Source organism: Rhipicephalus sanguineus, chromosome 9, assembly GCF_013339695.2.
Source record: "Rhipicephalus sanguineus isolate Rsan-2018 chromosome 9, BIME_Rsan_1.4, whole genome shotgun sequence".
Lineage (NCBI taxonomy): Eukaryota > Metazoa > Arthropoda > Arachnida > Ixodida > Ixodidae > Rhipicephalus > Rhipicephalus sanguineus.
In genome coordinates, this window is record NC_051184.2 from 31,491,516 (window position 1) to 31,511,343 (window position 19,828).

The window sequence follows — 19,828 nt, forward strand, 5'->3', positions numbered from 1 at the left end:
AACCTTGAAGTGTGGCGTCACGACGGTGCGGATTTCTCCTGGATGGGTGGCTTCACAGCACAGTATCCCTATGCTGCAGTGAAACAGCCTTTACAAGGAGGTCATTCAATTCAATTCAGTTTTATTGCTTTCACAAAAGTATTACAAGATCACAAATATGCAGGCGAGTGTCCCAAAGTAAAAGAACTGTAGTGGGACCCTCAGTTAATTATGCAAACATTGACGGTACTAACTAACACAGCAAATGAATGCAATTATTGGCAAAATCAAAACGTATTAGATAAAGCATTTCAGTTCACATCAATAAAAACATGAAAAAGCACAGAAAAAAGAAACTCAAGTTACAAGTGAGAGAGGAAAAAGAAAGTTGATGGCACAACAGCCAGAATATGAGTGCAGTTATTTGAGGTAGTGATGCCTAAGATCATTTTTAAAGACTGCAAGAGAAGTAAGATATTTAATAGCTGATCAATAATCATTCCAAAGTGAAATTGCAGTGATTGCTGATGTTCTTTTGCCAGAATTAGTATGAACCATGGGTAACAAAAGATTGTTATTAGCCGCAAACCTTGTTACAGTTTTATTTTTATTCTGCAGTAGATCATACGACATGAACGGAAGCGTGAGCGTGTTATCAGGCAGTTTGTGAAACAAGATGACTATGTTAAACTAGTACAAATAATTAGCAAGGCAAGATATTGTAAGAGTGGAGTAACACTCAGGCATTAGATTGTATGGAAATGTAAGTGATAATGCGTATTGACTGATTTTGGATATGTTGTATTGATGACAAGTGACAAACGTATGTGTTGCCCCATGAAAGGATACTGTAGTTAATGTGACTATGAATGAAAGCATAGTATACAATGCTAGCAGAGCCTCGCAAAAAAAAAAAAAGGGTGAGCTTTTATTAATGCACGGATGCCAAACGAAGTGTTCTGCTTGAGATGGTGGAAGTGACAGTGAAATGTAAGGTTAGGTTCAAGATGTATGCCAAGAAAAGTAACATCATCGCAAGCGGGTATAGAATTGCACTCATACATATATTCGCATGTAATATTCATATGGTCCCAGCCAGGCCACGCTACTGTGCGCTAAAAATTATAAAAACATTTTCATACTTCCTCCGATACTACTCAAATATTGCTGCTTTTAAATATGAAGTTTTGCAAACAATTGCAAAATGGCGCTAGGTACACTGCACAATGGGCACCATGACGCGAGACTTCCGTTACGTCTCTGTAAGAGCCATGCGGTTATTGGAATCGACCATTGACGTCTACACACACTCCAGTGCTAAAGAAGGCAGACGAAAAAAAGTTGCAGGGCCCCTTCAAGAATATTTCATTATCAGTGAATGCGAGCACTCTGGGATCACAGGTGGACACTGTGGCATACGCTCTGGTGCGGCCTGTGGGCGGTGAGCCTTGGGGAGCTGCTGACGCGCCCGTGACTCTGCCTGTTGGTCTGGAGCTTTTGGTGGAGGTGCTCCTGTACAACAGTCTCGGCCAACGCTTCCATGCCACCAACCTTAGCATGGAGGCCCACAGCTCCAGGTGAGTGGCCTCCTGAGCTAGCACATAGTGATTCCTGAGACCAGTATTGAGCAACTTTTTAATATCCAGTAGCCAGTCTCGCGGTTGATGTAAAGGGGTGTTCACATCCACGTTGAAGAAATTTATCGCACTTTTGTACCATTTCTGTGTTTGTTTATTCAAGTGCAGTTGACATGTTTTAAATGTTTACCTGCTATTAAAAAGATATTTGCATTTACAAATAGCACGAGGTCACATCTGACACAAAAGTAACTTTGTTATATCCAAAAATTTGTTATGTACCGACATTCGTAACGCTGTATCTGTGACAAGACTATCCTTCATTTACTTCATTATGATGGTTAAGTTATATAATTTGTTATATCCGTGTTCGTTATATCGAGGTATGAATATCCGATTCAGGAACCAAATTGAATAAGACACCATTTCATGCGATATTCTAAATGTTAGAGTATGTAGTCACAAGCACCTACGTTTGCTTAAAAGCACTGTCCTTTTTCACTGAACCATTGTCTTGCGCACGCAGGAGTGACCTTGTATTAGTCGAGCAGCAGGGTGATGGCAGCGGTCACTGGAGGCTGCGCGTGCGTGGTGCCGGCTCGGCACTGGTCCACTGGTCCATAGGCGGTGGGGGCAGCGACATCGAAGTCCTGCTTCCCCTGTCGTCGGCAATGACAGACTCCGTGAAGTCGCTGCTCGTGGGCGAACGCTTCTGGCTGCAGGCACCGTTCGCTGGCGGCCAATGGGTTGCCGAGCATGGCCCCCTTCAGATTGTGTCGGCTACACCCGGCTGCGCACTGGCCCACATGACCATGCCCGGCGGACACGGCCTCGCACTGTGGACGGGTTCGCCCCAGGGGCAGCTTCGACGCTTCGTGGAGGCACAGCTGCCCACCACCGTGCATTTGGAAGTCCCCCACCTTGAGGACGAGGGTTTGCCAGTGCTGCTGCCGGCAGGCCAGGAGCGCCTTCTGTTTGTGAACCTCAACGGGCGTGCCTCCAGTGTTCATGGTTGGCTTCTATTGTTGCTTCTAGAGCCAGTGATGGCACTTTCTTGTCTATTCTTCTATGCACTTCTTGCATTGCATAGAAGGTACGCTGAAAAGAAAAAAAAAATAATTTGGTTGTGTTTGTAAGTTAGCTTTTCACATTACCAAGAACACGACTGTTGTCTCGAGAAGACTGTAAGTGAGCCGTAAAATGGAGTCTGCTAGGGCCTGCATAAGGTTTTATCATGAAAAATGTATTGCATTTTGTTCGATGGGATCCGGAGACTTAACATGACAAGTTTCATGACGAGTTTCAGGAAATTTTATTTAGCCAGTGTGGCCAAAATACGAAAAAAAAAAAGACATTGAAGACTGTGATGCCGCAGCTACATTCAAGTGCTGGGGTTTCGGTGCAAAATTCGAGAATGAAACTTCGACCTTCAATTTCTTTTCTAACAACGAACCTATGATCGTGAAATTAACAATAGAATTCTTGAAAAATAGTCATCTGCAGTAGCAACTCGCAGAAGATAATCGAAATGCAGGTGTGGCCTCTAAGTGTGCAATGGCAGGCCAGTGGAATCTCGAAGGTCACACATGTGGATATGCACATGAGTCTTTACAAAAAACTTCAATCAACATTTCTATGTTCCAAGGTGGAGCTCCACACCTTGCACAAGGGTGAGCATTACATGAGTAGGTAGATGCACCTAGCTCCGCACAGATTCACAGGTGTCGCGAAAGTCAAAATTGTCATCCTTGCGAAATGTTTGTCCCGGGTTTATTTTTGAGACTGGAATGTTTGTATCTTTATTTGAGCTATAAAGCACGCTCGGATAGGTATAAAAAGATTCTTGAACACTGGGTGTCGCTGGCTCAAGCGACACCCCGTGTTCAAGAATTTTTCATATCTTCAAGCTTCCACCTTCCCTAAACTCCTGCCTTACTTGGATGCTCGCAAAGGGCCACACGGCAAATCTGTTCTGCCGAAGCCTGCAAGGCACAAGGAAGATCAGTTTAAAGTCCGGCTAAAAACTGGCATGCGTTTCGAGAAAGAATGAATGCAGCGTTGAAATCGGAGAACAGTAAAGCATTTGAATTGTTTCGCTTCGCTGTTTATAATAAAAGAGAAAAAAAATGAGTCACACAAAACGTAGCAATCAATCATTTAACGCGAAAGGGAAAAAGAATGTCCGCAGGACTGATCTGCTGTATTCAGAGTCCATGTGCTTCAAGTCGTCAATCAATTCGGCCTCGTGCTGCAGTTCGCTGTCTTCCTGGCTCATATAACAGAGTGACTGCCCTAGAAAGGGAGTTGCTTGGGCTCGAATTCAGGGGCAGGACAAGTTCCTTGTTAACGCGGAAGATTTCTTAACAAGAAAACTTTGTGGATTTTCTTTGTAGCTTTGTGGTACAACTATACAGTAAAACCTCGTTAATTCAAAGTCACTGGGACTGTGGAAAACTTTCGAATTAAGCGGGTTTTCGAATTAACGAAACATACAAAAAGCGGGATGCAAGGAACTGAATTACTGAAAGTAATCAGAGGTGGTCGTTTGGCCTTCTAGTTTGTGGCTCCAAGGGTTGTTTTCCTGCAATACCCGGTTCCATTTTTGCCGCGAACTCGGGAAAACGGCAGGCCTCGCTGCTATCAGCGCAAAAAAAAAAAAAAAAAAAGGTCTCGTGGTCAGCTGAAATGCGTGCCTGCGGAAAAGAAGGCGTGCTTCATTGCAGCACAGTGGTGACACGCGGGCAGCATGTCACCTGCTCCTCGCAGCCTCAGCGCGTCATGATGCGACCATTCGCCCATTCTTTCTGGTAAAATAAAGAATATGATAATGGCCAGTGTGACGGAATCCGCAATGTGTTCTGGCTGGAAAACATGATCATTGAAGTTTTCACTGAGTTTTCGAAGTAGGCGTTACAGGCAAGAACTCCGCCAGCAGTGCAAGTGCGGAAATTGCCGAAGCAACCGCCATTCGGAGGTTCGCATACATCATGAATTCCGTCAGACCATCCTTTATTATCTTTTCTTTTCCCAAAAAGAATTGGTAAATTGGTGCGAGAAGCATACTACATGCTGACCGCGTGTCACCGCTGTGTTGCAGTGAAGCATGTCTTCTTTTCCGCAGGCGCACGTTTTTAGCTGACCACAAGACCGTGTTTTCCTTTTTTTTTTTGCGCTAGCAGCAGCGAGGCTGGGTTGCTTCAAACTGTCACTCATTAATATCGCTACACTGCGTTGCCCTGTGGCTCCTAAGGGCCGTCGCTTCCGCGGATTTGCGGCGAAATCGGGATCCGGAATTGGCACATGCCGCCCAAAGTTTTCAAATTAACCGGGCTGGTGCTTACCGCCGCTTCAAATTATCCACTCAGATTTACATTGCAAAATACGGGACCCAGAAACCCTTCGAATTATGCGGGATTTCGAAATAACCGAGTTCGAATTAACGAGGTTTTACTGTACTTGGGAGATTTGGCACGACATGTTTGAAATGAGAACAGCACAAAAGACAGAGGACCAGTGACAGGACACAGGCAGCAGCGCTGACTTAGAAGGTTTGTCACAACCGCAGGATAATATCCCTGCGTACTATATAACAAAAAAGAAGGAATGATAAAAAAAAAAAGAAAAAAAGACTAATTTATTTTCAGGACTGGCGGTCCCATGCCACCAATTTCCGACTCCCAAGCGACTACACTCAAACCTCGATAACGGACACGGATATAACGAATTATCTGTTATAACGAAGTAAATGAAGAATAGCGTTGGTAATACAGTGGTTCAAATATACACTTATAATGAATTTTCAGATATAGCGAAGTTATTTTCGTGTCAAATGCAACTTTGTTCTTATGAGGTTCAAGTGTGCGTACTTGATTCTGCTGAGCACGAGGCTGGAGGCGCGCTTGTACCTATTTTACTGGTAAGTATCCGGCGGCAGCAATTCTCTGCCTCCTACAGAACCTTATGGGGCCACCTTTCGAGACAAGTACCCAAGAACAACCGAGCGCCGGGTAGGTGTACTCGTCTGCACTTTAGGAAGAACAGATGGGTTCCTGACGGCACGGGGAATCGAACCCGGTAGCTACCACATTGGAAGCAGACGTTCAACCATGTAGCCACAGCTGCGGTTGAGCGTTTTGTGGTACAAAACGGATGGATGACAATTCGTACTGCCTCGTAGTGCTCTTGCAGTGCCTTGGCCTTGTCAGTGAAGCCGATTGTTTTCTGTAAACGCAGGTGAGCCTTGCACAGCGCAGGTAACCTTAGAGGAGCGAGAAGATTACGATTCACCGTTCACCTGCTGGGTACGCAACAAGGACGGTACGGACCTTGCGTCAAAGTTGGTGGAAGTAACTGCGGGATTCAGCTTGGCCTATGGTCAGTGTTTCCTTCTGTGGAGGGGATACCTCTGCACCCTTTGTCAGTTTGCATTCTCACAGGAGCTTGCGTGCCACAAAGTGCTTCTCATGCTTATGTGGGAGTGTTGGAATAGTACAGTATAGTACTCACGGATTCAAATGCGACATCAAATTTTTTAGTATAACGACTAGGCTTGTGCGAATATTCGAGCATTTTGAATATTCGAACGAATATCACAGTGTTTGAATTCGCTTCGAAATGAATTTAGATTATTCTAAATTTCGAAGTATTCGAAATGAACGAATAGACAAATATAAACCGCTTGTAACCCTCCTGTAAAGATGGTTTCACTGCAGTGCAGAAGTGCTATGCAGTGAAAACATCTATGTAGGGGAAATTTGCACTGCCTCAAAGCCCCACTTCAAGGTTAAATGAACAAGTTACGCTCACATCGATTCATCGTTCAAGTTTAAAAGCCTGGCTTATGTGCTCTAAACATAGTTAAGTTTAAAACGTAACCTATTTTACAGGTTATCACTTGCATTCTACCAAAAGTCAAATCCTGCTACTAAGTAGAACCCCGCTGTTACGTTCCTCACTGCTGCGTTTTCCCGGCTGTTACGTCGTTTTCCGCCGGTCCCGGCATAGCTCCCATAGGATACAGTGTATTGGGAACCCCGCTGTTACGTCGTAACTGTCGGACCGTTCCCGTATGATACGTCGCGAAGTGCGCCCGGAGCCGACCGAGTGACTACCAAAGAGAGCGGCCATGGCGCATTTTCACGCAGCTTGGCCTCGTTTGACCGTAATATTAGCCGCATGAGAGGCGCAAGCAACAGAATCTTTCAATTTATGCAAAGAAAAGCATGGCCTTCGAGATTCAAATTGCAAAGATGGCGTCTATGACGTAACTGCTCGCGAAAGCAAGGCCTTCGAGATTGGCATTTACTATTGACAAAAGCATAGCCTCTGAGATTTGCATTGCACAAACATGGCGTGTATGACGTAATTGCTTGCGAAAGCAAGGCCTTCGAGATTGGCATTCACTTCTGCCATCGCGTTGGCGTAGACTCATCATCATCGTTATTTGTCGGAGAACGGGAGGAGTTCGAGCTGGTTGGAGCTCGCATGGTCGTGCGTGCGGTTCGCGGTCGGACTCGCCGCGCCGGTCGTGATTGCGTGTGCTTAGTTTTTTCATGCCTACAGCTGTTGGTGTTAAAAAAATCACATACGTTGATTACATTTCTGTGGATAAGGCCGTCCTAAGCTCCGCGTTTCTATCCATCGACTAGATCGCGGCTGAGCGCGCCAATTTTCGTGCTGCTCGTAAGAATTGAAATAAAATTTTGTACCACTAAATATTTTGCCGTTTTTCCTGTTTTTCGGCTCTTACGTTTCCCGTCTCTTACGTTTATTTCCTGCGGTCCCTTCAAAAACGTATCAGCGGGGTTCTATTTAAAGTTGCTTCCACTTCCCTTTCAACAAAAAAGAATGACATTTGCACATGCCTTGTTTCAGTTGTAAAAAAATATTGTGCAAGTTAGTTGGGTCAGGACAAATATGCCCATTTTTCTTTATAATGCGTTGTATATACTATTCCAATTCGCTTCAAGCCTAAAATTTACTATTCGCTCAAGCCTAATAACCAGTGGTATGCACAATTGCTCAAGATAACCATGTCATGTCATGACGAATCTGGTCTCTCAAGATAATGTTGCCTCTGATCTACACGTTAGAGTCGAAATTATGCCGATATGACCAGAACTGAAGACGGTGGAAACCAAAGAATGTGGGTTACTTAGCCCTGAATTGTCCTGTTTCAATCCGTCAGTACTGTACATACAAATCCAGGGTAATTGCAGCCTGAGACTATTGAATATTGCACATTAACACAGTCCAGTGCTTTTATAACAAAGTGCTTTAAACCTTTAAAATAATTTCTTGTGCAGCTCATACATTGTAATGCTTGCAACGTAACCGGGACATCAAGAATCCACAGTTCGTTTACACAGTTCGTTTTACGGTTGAGGCTTGTTGATATGTTACTGAGACAACAAACTGAATTTGTTGCGCTTCGTAATACGCTTTGCACCTAGATGGTTAAAAAGACAAACTGTATGCAAACTCACAAGTAAGTTGTGCCGTAGTGCATGAGCATTATTATGTCCGTGAAAGTGTATAGCGTTGTTGTTGGGTGGTATGCATTAGGAGGGGGCTTGGGGGGAGGGAGCTGTTGGTTTGTATAGCATCATTATTTTGTTGTTGTGCAGACGTGTAATGCTCACACGCTATCACTACTACCTCCATGCTAGTTTGCGTACAATCTTTCTTGCAATCCATGCTAACTGAACATTCAGTGTTTTTGTTGCACAACGTGACTTGCTGCATCTTGCTTGCATATCTCTTCTGCGTGACTTGCTGCATCTTGCTTACATATCACGCTTCTGCTATTTAAAAAAATCCAAGCCCATCTTCGTTCCAAGCTGCACTATCTACAGCAGGGGTCTCAAACTCGCCTCAGTTAGTGAGCCAGAGTTGCCAAATTCAGTCTCCCACAAGGGCCAAGACAGTGAAAAAGATTGAACTCTGTGGAGTCAGAACGAAATGTCAGCTAACGTTGCCATTTGATGGAGGAAGGCCTTTCCTGTATCTCGTATATGGGTTATCTGGGAATGGGATTTGACGTTAGAAACACGTCGATACTGATCTCCAGAATGACTGAAATCTGGTCTCATATTCTGAAGTATAGAGTATTTGTTCCCCAGTTATGTTTCACCACACGGTGACTGCATGGGGTGTTCCACGAAAAAAAATGCTTGAGACCAGGCTTGTTTTCTACGTAGCGATTGTCCCTGTCTTTCTAAGTCCCTGTGTAGTTATGTCTCATTTTTCAAGTATCATGAATCGCCAATTCGCCCAATCAGCCATTCTGACAAGTCACACTTCTGTGTAACTCATTGAACATACTTAAGGAAATGTAAATAAAATGTGGGACAAAGAGAGCCATGCTGGCCGGGCCGCTAGCGAAATGTCCGCGGGCTGGTGTTTGAGACCCCTGATTACAGGATGGGCGCACGTATTCTGCGGCACAGATTTTCTGGCCAGCTACACGTATAATACGTGCTTGTGTAAAGAATGCGCATGCAACGTTCGATCTCGTTCATAGTTTGTGGCAACTTGTCTGTCGGTTTAGGTGGTCACTGGTGCCGGGTTACGAGCGTTGCAGACCTACCCGAGCTTGAGGTGTCCCTCTCGGTGGGCGTGAGTCTAGCAGCCAAAGGCGGAGAAGCCGAGCTGCCTCTGGCGTTGGTAGCGCCCATCCAGCTCGTTCGTGTGGAACCTGTTGGAAGCTACGTTCAAGTGATCTACCTGGCAGGTCCCAGCGTGGCCACCAAGATCACGGTATACTTAAGATAAAATTCGAGCTCGCTAGCTAAGTCTTTCTGAATGTTCGGTAAAGATTTTCTAAAAAATAAATCGTCTCGAAAAAAAAAAATTGAGCAACTGTGGAAAGGGGTGACAAAATTGGGAACAATGTACGTACAGAAAGAAGTTGTCGCAACGGTACCTTCACCACAATTGTGTAGCAGAGCGAGACACCTTATTCCAGAGGGTTCTCTCTTCAAAGAAGCATTTTTTTTTAACATTGTAATGTTCCAGCATTGTTTTTTTTTTCGTCAGAGAATAAATCGATTTGTTCACCCTCATTTTTGACCACGGAGAGTGCATTTGTGCCTCACTGTATGAGCAGCATGAACATTCAGTAAAGTAATGCTATACTCCACGTCATACATCACGTGCAGCGCTGTGGAAGCTATGCAGGAAGCTCGGTCAGCAAAATATCTAAGTCCGCGTGTCTCTTGCTTGGATTTCGTCATGGTAAACGTGGCCTAATAAGGAGATGCTAAGCGATCCAGAACAACCTATTGACGACCGTGTAAATAACGGGGTTTTGTTTATTTCTAAGGCACGAAGCATCTTCAGCAATTACCACTGTTGGCGGTAACACGTTACAAGTAACAGCGTTACCGGTAACGCGTTACTTTTTTCGGTAACTTAGTAACATACTCGTTACCATTTCAGAACTGTAACGGGTAACGTACTTACATTAACATTTTTCGGTAATGTGAGGTCTCGCGTTACTCGTTACTTCTTATTCCACTTATGCCGGGAGTTTTACGCAAAACTCCTTGGTCTCGCCACTTTTGCAGACTCCCCCCCCCCTCCGACGTTCTTTTGTCGCAGTGGCGGACTGCTGGCGGCCCGCCAGGCGTGAAGTGTACCATCTAATGAGACCGTTGAGTGCCTATTTAGCGTAGTTGCGGACGTATTCATTAAGAAGCGAGGCAAGCTGTCCAATGACAGCTTTGAAATGCAGGTGTTGCTTAACTTCTACAACACGTTGGAGCTATTAGAAAGTTCTCTCTGCAATACTTCAGCGCTGGGTATCAGCTTTCTTTTCAAAATGAAATTAGCTTCTTTCTATTGGCCACTGCGGGTGTACGTTTCAATAGTTACTGAATTTTTGATTGAACAAGGCGGACCTTGAACACCTTCACGTAAACACTCGTAATTATTTTTAGAAAATTATACAGGTTAAAAGGAGATAACTGTGTATGTGTCCAAATATTTTACACGTAGCTGAGCTGCCTAAGCATTTCTTTATGGCTGCAATGCTTGAGCATTTGTCCTGTTAGTAGAAGCACACCGTTAGAATTGCAGAAGTTTGTTGAGAGTTGAATGTTTCGTTTGCGGAGAGCGAAGATGATGAAATATCATTTTGTGCTTAATGTCACACTGAGAAAAATGACTTTACCATGTGCCACGGAGTTGGAAGCCATCACATGTAATTCTACGGGCAGCTTCGTAGGCCAATATAACATTGCTAGGGTCAGGTATACTTGTGCGAAGTATACTCGTTAAATCAGTATTTAAGGTAAAATCGTTGTTTGGACTAGAAGTTCTATGTGAAACATATATGTGAGCTTTATAACATTGTTACTGTGGGTTCCTGCAGTGAAGACGTACACTTAAACCTCGATGTAACGAACATGGATATAACGAATTATCAGTTATAACGAAGTAAATGAAGAATAGTCTTGTCATAGAAACAGTGTTACGAATAAACGTTTATAACGAATTTTCGGATATAATGAAGTTATTTTCGTGGCAGATGTGACTTTGTTATAATGAGGTTTGAGTGTACTGCAAGTCGTACTGCAAGCCAGATGACTATAATTGTTGTGTAACAAAAAGAGATTTCCCAAAGAGTGCAACTGTTACCATAGGGAATGTGGCAGTAACAGTAGTGGGCTTTGGTGGTGATGACGGATAACAATGGTGAAGCCATGGGGACAAATCTCGTTCAACGTGGTGCACATTGTGCAGATTCGGCGACCGGACGGTGTTCTCGTAGCCCTGCAGAAGGCGCCCGAGCGGATCGGCGAAACTAGCCACTGGAAGGTGACGCTGCGGGCACCCTCGCACACTTTGTGGCTGTCAATGGAGTGTTCAGGCACAAAGCAGCACTTACGTGTGCCTCTGGAGAAGTACCACTTAGGTGCGAAGCTTCCTGCTAGTTTTTTTTCTCTCTCTCTCTCTTTCTGGTGTTTTGCGGTTGAGTTTCACAGTAACGTAACAAAACAAAACATATCAAAACGAAAATTTTAAAAATAAATACATTAAGATGAAACATACGTAACAAAATATTAATGTGAAGCTCTGAAAGCAGTGACAATGAAGCACTGATCATGTGTGTTTTGTACTCTTTCTATTGTGCTTCGTTGATTACAGTGAAACCCCGGCAGTACGATCACGGCTTGTATAAATTTGGCACGATACGGATTCGTAATACAGTAAACTCTCAATAAACAGAAATCTCTTAAACGGAATTGCTGTTTAAATGGGACAACTGCCTCTGATACGATTGGTTTCATACTTGAATTCTGCACCCCCTGTTCATCTCTCAGTAAACGGAACTCCTGTTGAATGAAAAATATTTTCCTGGTCCCTTCAGGTTTCATATAACAAGAGTCTAGTGTATTCCCCAGCCTAGATGCATTGCATGCAATACAAAAAAGATAGGCTGCTTCGAATGCATTTCCGTGCCACTTCGCATCATACGAATGTGTGAGCAACAGCGGCGGCAGTGGCAGTTGAGCCAGCAGAGCGACCAGTGCCGTGGACGAGCCGGCACGGCGGGATCTGTACGGGATGCATAGTCGGCCAAGCAACCGTCTACCTCACGATGCTGCACGCCGCAGCACCGATGTCTGAAACTCAGCATGCAGTTGACGTGCTAAGGCGTGCGAAAACATTAGTGAGGCCTCGTGCATGCATTTTACGCATTCTAGAAGGTGATCATTGACGATTCGGGCAAGAAGACGGCACGGACAAATATCGAGAACCTTTACTGCTGCAAATGCAGTAGACTCTCATTAAACGGAACCTGAAGGGACCAGGAAAATGTGTTCCATTTAACAGGAGTTCCGTTTACTGAGAGACGAACAGGAGTGCAGAATCCAAGTATGAAACCAATTATATTAGATGCAGTTGTTCCGTTTAAGCAGCAGTTCCGTTTAACAGATTTCCGTTTACTGAGAGTCTACTGTATTCATTTTTTAGAATTTTCTGTTTGTTGTGTTGATACGAATTATGGGTCGTACGAGTACTTCAGTCGACCCCATGAAATTCCTATCACCGAGGTGTTATTGTATAGGGAAGCACAAGTCATGAGCGGGGCCACAGAACCTGATCAGTGACCCTTCATACTATACGCTTGATTACTGTTTCTGCTGCCACTATAATGATAGTCGCTTAGCAGCCAGGATGCTATGCCGCTTAGCATAAGGGTTTGGGTTCGATTCCTGGCCATGGCGGCTGCATTTCAATGGTTTGGAAATGCAAGCAGACCCGTGCACTTACCTTTATATGCACATTAAAGAACTTCAGGTGGTCAAAATCATTCAGAGTTCCCCTACAGCGTGCCTGGTGATCATATCGTGGTTTTCGGAATTCAGTATTTTAAAGAATTTTACGTCTTTGCTAAGTAGCAACAAACTTTAATGTGTGCCCCTGTTACCTTATTGTTATTGGTGTCGTGCATCAGTTCCCCTTACGGTAGTTCAGCCTCCGGGATTTCCAGTCTCCGCATTTTCGCTTTCAATGTTGACGCCCAGTAATGTCTCCGTGCAGCAGTAGCAAACTGCAGTGAAGTTGCTTCCATTCAGCATGGGAAGCTGGGAAGATTAAAGTTCTACTTGGCTCTAAAATTTGAGATGAGAGCGAGGAGCGTGGGGGAGGTGGATAGGCTGGCGGTACTGAACTCAATGAACTGTGCATAAGCAGCAGTGATAGCAAAGACAAGTAGTCAGTTGCACGGCATGCATGAATGAAGAACTCGCAGGGTCCCTTATGCATTTGCCTAACAATGGAAGGCGAAAGCCATCTTCTTATCAGTCAATGTATTGATCCTCCCTGTCCCCCCATCCGAAAGCTTTCTGCACCTTACCTGGATTCGCACTGCCCCAGTGACCATGTGACAATGTCATGCGATGACATTGTCATGCGACGTTACGTTACGAGGCGTCATAGTGACGTGACAAATTTTGCCTACACGTGATGTCATGATGGCATCCATGTGGTGACATCATCGTGCGATGATTTTTTTGCATCACTCGTGTTGACGCCAACGCCAATGGTCAATTTTCGTGTTTGATGAGGCATCTAAGGCTTTCACCTTAAAAATAAATCCACTATTAAAAGGATATCGGTCGCTTTTGTGGAACTGTGTGTGGGATCACATAAGGATGCAAGGGATCACAGTACGATTTATGCCTATACTCGTTGGAAAACTTGGCCAAACAGCTTGGTCCCATGTAGAGGCTGCACGTTCTCAAGGTTGTGAAGAAAGTGCAACTCATATGCTAGTCTGTATGGTAGTAGACCTTTAGTAATGGCGACATCTCTTTCTTCAAAACAGGGAACGAGAGTTCGTGGCCCAGCTTGCTGCAAGGCATGCTTACTGCTGTTGGGTTAGCACTTGCGGGGGCCTACTACATGTTTCACTACCAGCGCTCCATGACTGACCGGCCATTGGCAGCCACTGCTGCGATGACACCAGGCTCAATGATCATGACGGCGGCTGTCAGGTCGCATGACCAACAGCAGCGATCACCAAGTGGAGGTCAGTTCTTTGTTTCTTGCCAAGAGCTTCAGGGTAGGACTGGATGCTGGTGGACTAAACTAATTACTTGATGATTACAGCAAGATCTCGTTGCTGCTATACTGCATGACTCGTTTCTCGAGATTATAATGTCTTGAATGATTATGAATTTTAATGTCTTGTAATCTAACGTCTGATATCACTCGCTCTGTACTTACACCTATTTTGCTGTACTTGCCGTCATTATTGATGTCAACCTACTTTGTTCTTACTTTCGTGTACTTGCCTGTGTTTTTTATATTAACGTACAATATTCTTACTTTTCTACCTGACTCCCCTTACACAATGCCTCGGTGAGACCTATAAGGTATTTGTAAGAGAGAGAGAAAAACGTTTATTGAGGAATGGCTAGTTTATGAAGGTGGGAGGGTCCCTTATTCCAGGAACCCTCTGTCCTGGACCGCCCGCAGGGCCAGGCCAGGGGTTTTCTGTAATAAATTTTTTCTTTGGCAATATCCCATACAGCTAATGATTTTCACCTCAGGTTGAACAATGATTGCAGAAGTGGCTTTTTACAGGTATTTTTAAAGTGCAAGGCTTCATGTTTCATGCAGGGGCGTAGCCATGATAATAATTCAGGGGGGTGGGGGGTAGTCCGACTCATCTATATACACTCACACCTCGTTATAACGAACTCGGATATAACGAATGATCGTTTATAACGAAGTAAATGAGTTATAGTCTTGTCACAGATACAGTGTTATAAATAAACGTTTATAACGAATTTTCGGATATAACGAAGTTATTTCCTTCGTAGATGTGACTTTGTTATAATGAGGTTTAAGTGTATCAATATATGTTGCACATTTCTATGTTTGCATGTGTACATAACTCATGCAAAGTGAAAAGTTTTCTAGTTTTTGGAAAGCTTAGGCACTCCCACCTGGCTACGCCTATGTTCCAGAAAGACATTGCAACAATCCATGAACAACATACTGCAGTCATGGAAATTCTGCGGTAGCAGCAGAGAGAAATTGCCATTGGGAAAGAGCGGAAGTAACTTTAAGCTCCAGAAGAAATTTTGTTTTGCAGTTTAGTGCAAACTGACAAGCCATCTCAGTGTTGCTGAATAAAAATGTGTAGGCTGCTGTTTGTGTGACGTCATGTGAAACCTGCAGCACTTGTAAAAATTTCGGAGCTGTATTGCAGGAAGTTTTACTCTGACGGGACAAAGTTGGCGCATTTCCTGCGCACCAGGTGCAGTCAGTTTCGATATCACCATTAAAATTCGATGATGAGTGTCTCAAATTGCGTGCAGCATTTGTGATTTCTTAAAAGTGTACATGGTAAATTTTCACGGTATTCAACTTTTCCACCTATACAACTGCTCTCAAGTCAATAATTTTAAAAAGTTGATTAACCAGTTTTTGTTAATTGATAACTTCAGTGTAATTTTAATAGCAAAGCTGTTTAAGCTAGCCGCAGAAAACTATATACTGCGGCCGATCAGAAAATTATCATCATCATGAACGGGCATGTGCCACAGAATTTGGGCAGATCCCACTACTCGCAGCTTTGGCATGGCCTGTAATAGCCCTGAGAACGAGTACAGATAGAGAGAAAGAAAGAAAGAGAGAAACAGACAGACGGAAAGAAAGATATAAAAAAGAGGAAAATTCTTGCCGAAAAAAAGTTCTTCACAAGGCACGATTCGAACCCGCATACCCTCGATCCGAAGGCAAGCGTCCTAACCATTCGGCTATCCAGGCACGCTAGCATAGCATATCCTTGTATAGTATAGTGTAGCAAGGGGGTGGGAAAGGGAAGTGAGCGTGAGGAGGAGAGATGTGATGGTGAGGAGGAGGAAATCGCACTACTCACCACTGGTTCACTAAGAAAGAGAGAAAGATATAGAAAGAGAGAGAGAAATAATGGGAATAAAGACATAAAAGGATAGAAAGACTTGGCACGACAATGCGAAGCTGCCATACTAGGGAATGGGAAAGGCAGCGTTGCTAGCTAAAAGCTTAGCAGCAACCTAGAAGCAACCAGATTAGACTTCAGAATCATCCAGTTTCGCTGTTTGAAGCCTTGCATGACTTAGCACAAGCTTCGCCAACTTTTTTTTAGCTGCAGCAATGTATTTTCGCCTTTACGTAGATTTCATATGCCAAAACGACGGAAGCCTGGCTGTCATTGGTCTTTAATAAAAAATTTTATTGTAAAAAAAAACTGCATGTTTGGACTGTTCGACATAAGCATTACCTTGAAATACCAAGAGGGACGTACACTCAAACCTCGATATAAGAAACGTGCATCTAACGAATTACCGCTTATATCGAAGTAAATGAAGAATAGGTGTGTTATAGGTGCAGTGTTACGAATATACATTTGTAACGAATTTCTGGATATAAAGAAGTTATTTTCCTGACGGACGTGACTTCGTTATAGTGGGGTTTGAGCGTATAACCAGGCTCACCTGTATAGCCCTGTGCATTAGTAGATATGCTACCAGGCCACAACAGGCTAGTTCTGAAGTGCAGTGGTTTCCTGTGCATATTCAGAGCATACGTGGTCTGGTGTCTACGCAGCACTGCCTTACATCACCCAGACCGAGCCAGTGCGCCTGTGGAGCAGGCTAGATAGCAGCACCAGCTGGTCCCAGCCCCGCACGCCATCACCGGAACAACAGAGCCAGTTCTAGCCAAACTCGCCAAAGTCTGCTTGCGGGAACCGGAGATCAGGCCAAGAAGCTGTGCCGAAAAGAAGGGGCACTGTGGGGGTTGGGGGGGGGGGGTGTTGTATTTAATTATGAATTTAATTGTGCGTATGATTGCCGGACTGTGTGGAGTGACAGCGTGTGCAATTGGTGTACTCGCTTTCACCAGCTACGGTACACTGCCGTTACTGGTGCTACTGCTACTAGGCATTTAAATTTGTGAGTTTGAAGCAGTTCGGTGAGAGCAGTAGCAAGTGCCTTGCTGAACTTGAAAACAAAATGCAGCAAAAGAAAACAAAATACAGTGCTTCTTCTGCACATACAAAAAGTGCTGGAATTACCTGTCCTTCATATTACTGCCATTGTTGGTTTCCCTTTCTTAGCGTTGTTTTAATGTACATTCTTTGTTTGTGATGCTTGTGGTTTCATTTTTAGTAAAAAAAAGGCAGATTCCAGTGTCACAGGTAAGACATTGAGGATGCGAGTTTTGCACCGTAACTCTATGCTGGGTGGACATCGCACCAAAGAGGCTGCAATTGCACTACCTCAGTGCAAAAGACTTGCTTTCAGTGACAAGAGGAGAAGGGAGTTCTTTTTTGTTTTGTTAACAAACACCTCATTATTATTCAAGCACTCATAGGCACTCAAATATGATGTGAAACTCTGCAGACTAATGTTTCATTAATAAAGGTGCGCATTAAAAGTGAGAAAAGCTGCATTTAACCTAGGATGTAGAGCAAATGATGAAGTTTATGCTTACTTGAATGTTTATAGGTTGTTGACAGCAATGTACGGAGGTTGTCAAAAGTTCCCAGGCCGCTATCCCATGTAATCCTATGGCAGCGCGGCCTGGGAACTTTTGACCACCCCTGTACATATACGTTGTCTGGAAGTGAGAACTTCCACTTCGTGTGGGTCCTTTTGCAACTTTCCTTTCTTTGTATAATGTGTCTCCTGGCTATATTGGCCGTAGCGACAAAAAACAAGCAATTTTATGTATTATTGTCAAGAAAGTATCAGTTGTAGGCAAGTACCTACATGCATTAAGTCTGGCAGTGGAAAGTTTGTTTCTTGTGACTTTTCTTTTCTTGTTGTATGTGTGCGTGTGTTTGTTGGCTGTACATATTGGTCATAACAGAACAAGCTGTTTTGCAGGTTGAAGTTTAATATTAAAGAAGCAGGCTGCCAATATACATGACGCTTTAAGGTTCCTAATGCGACAACACTCTTGTAATTTAGGAAACGTTTATGTATTTAGCAGAGAACAAGCAGAGACAAAGTCTACATTCTCTCTAGCGCTGCACCATCTTGAGAGAACTGACATCGAGGAATCAATTTTTAGTGTTATGCAGCTTATGTTTAGACGACAAATGTTTGCTTTTATGTAATAAATTTTTTTATGTTCTTAATATTTACTTAAGTGACTGTGATGCACTTCCCAACTTTAATTTTTGTCACTGTTGTGTACCTTTGCTTGTGTTGATAATGAAAAGTAAAAAGAAAATGAAAAATGGACTTTCTTAATAAACTTCACTGTGTACTTGGCATGCGATAAATATCTTTAATGCAGAAACTACGTGCCTTCAAGTACATACGTAATTCACTTATGTTAAAGTGAAGCTACCTACGTTCTAAGAGGTTGTAATTGGGGCATTTGTCTGTTGCACAATGGTCATCTGGCTTGCTTTCTTATCAAGAATGCTATGTCACGTCAGTAGCGTGCACTCCATTCGGTACCGGAAAGTACTGGGCGTGTGAACACAAGCAAGCAAGATGGGTTAGGATTAGTGAGTCACTTTCTTTGAAGAGAGTTTAGCATTTCTGTTTGGTTGGCTTTTTACTCTGTGAGGTGGGGTGGTTTCAGAAGCTTTGCCGTGTGTGGTCACATGGATCACGTGAACTTGGTTCAACAAGTGAGAATGTACGTCAACTTCTTCGTCTTGCAGATTTGTTGGGCAAGCACTAATTTGCTAGCTACAGATACTTTGCGTGAAATAAATGGCTAGTATTTAATTACCAACTTTGCTTCTGATAGACTCCACATTAAGTGCTGGATTTATCCCTTTCAGTCACAGCATTCTCATATAGAAATGGAACTTTTGAATATTTACAATTAGTGTTGGCATAATAGAATTTCGAACGGTGTTGAGTGCACGCAGAGATTGTGTTTTTAGGAATGTGGCTATCACATTTAAGGAGAAGTTGAACACATTGCTCTGTCTTTGCTGTTAATCACTCTGCTTTCTGTCATTGGAAGGCCACCAACCCAATAGTAACAAGCGCATCAATTTGTGACAAATATTTTATTTCACTGTATGATGTAATGCATCATCTATTTTTGTAATCTCAAAGTCGGGCCTAACATAGCTTTGCCTTATGTGATGGGAATTATTGCTGATGTATAGGGTATTCAAGAATTTCAAGGATGTTAAGCTAATGGTGATGCAACCACACAGAAGGATTCTTCAGACACTATTTATTAGAGTTCAAATATTGAATTGGTACGACTTTATTGGCAACTCCATCGTTTTTTGTAAAAACCACTTGTGCGAATAGTATAAATTGCATTATTATAAAAAAAATGAGCATATTTGTCATGACCCAACTAAACTGCACAATATATTTTAAAATTGAAACAAGGCATCTGCAAATGTTTTTTGGTTCAAAGGGAAGTGGAAGCAACTCTAAATTCGCACGAAGTTCTTGGTGCTATTGCAGTGATACGCTACTGAGGACTTCTGATTTGGAGCAATTTTCGGAGCAGCAAAATTTTCCATTTGGAGCACTTTGGAGGAGCAGAAAATTTCCATCTTGGAGTGCTTTTGAGCAGCTAATATTGCTTCTGGAAGCATTATGGAGCACATAATTTGCCATCCTGGAGCACACTGGAGGAGCAAGTTGCAGTTACATTCAAGCACCTGAATAATCATGGGGCCCTTATGAAGAGCTAGAAGTATTTTGATTGCAAATCTCATGGAGAATATCATCTCGGGAGAACTCCACATTTCACTCCATAATGCAAAAATAAGGGTG

General features: G+C 43.4%; 1 protein-coding gene across 1 annotated transcript in view; it reads left to right on the plus strand.

Moving 5' to 3' along the window:
* Positions 1–18,340, plus strand: part of LOC119404916 (nuclear pore membrane glycoprotein 210-like) — an 81,153-nt gene extending 62,813 nt beyond the window's left edge. Inside the window, exons 26-32 of the mRNA XM_037671610.2 lie at positions 1,381–1,556; positions 2,083–2,567; positions 5,790–5,930; positions 9,106–9,314; positions 11,301–11,472; positions 13,894–14,097; positions 16,668–18,340. Of these exons, the coding sequence (XP_037527538.1) occupies positions 1,381–1,556; positions 2,083–2,567; positions 5,790–5,930; positions 9,106–9,314; positions 11,301–11,472; positions 13,894–14,097; positions 16,668–16,780 (1,500 nt within the window). The 3' untranslated portion in view covers positions 16,781–18,340. The remainder of the gene's footprint in view (positions 1–1,380; positions 1,557–2,082; positions 2,568–5,789; positions 5,931–9,105; positions 9,315–11,300; positions 11,473–13,893; positions 14,098–16,667) is intronic.
* The last annotated feature ends 1,488 nt before the right edge of the window (positions 18,341–19,828 follow it).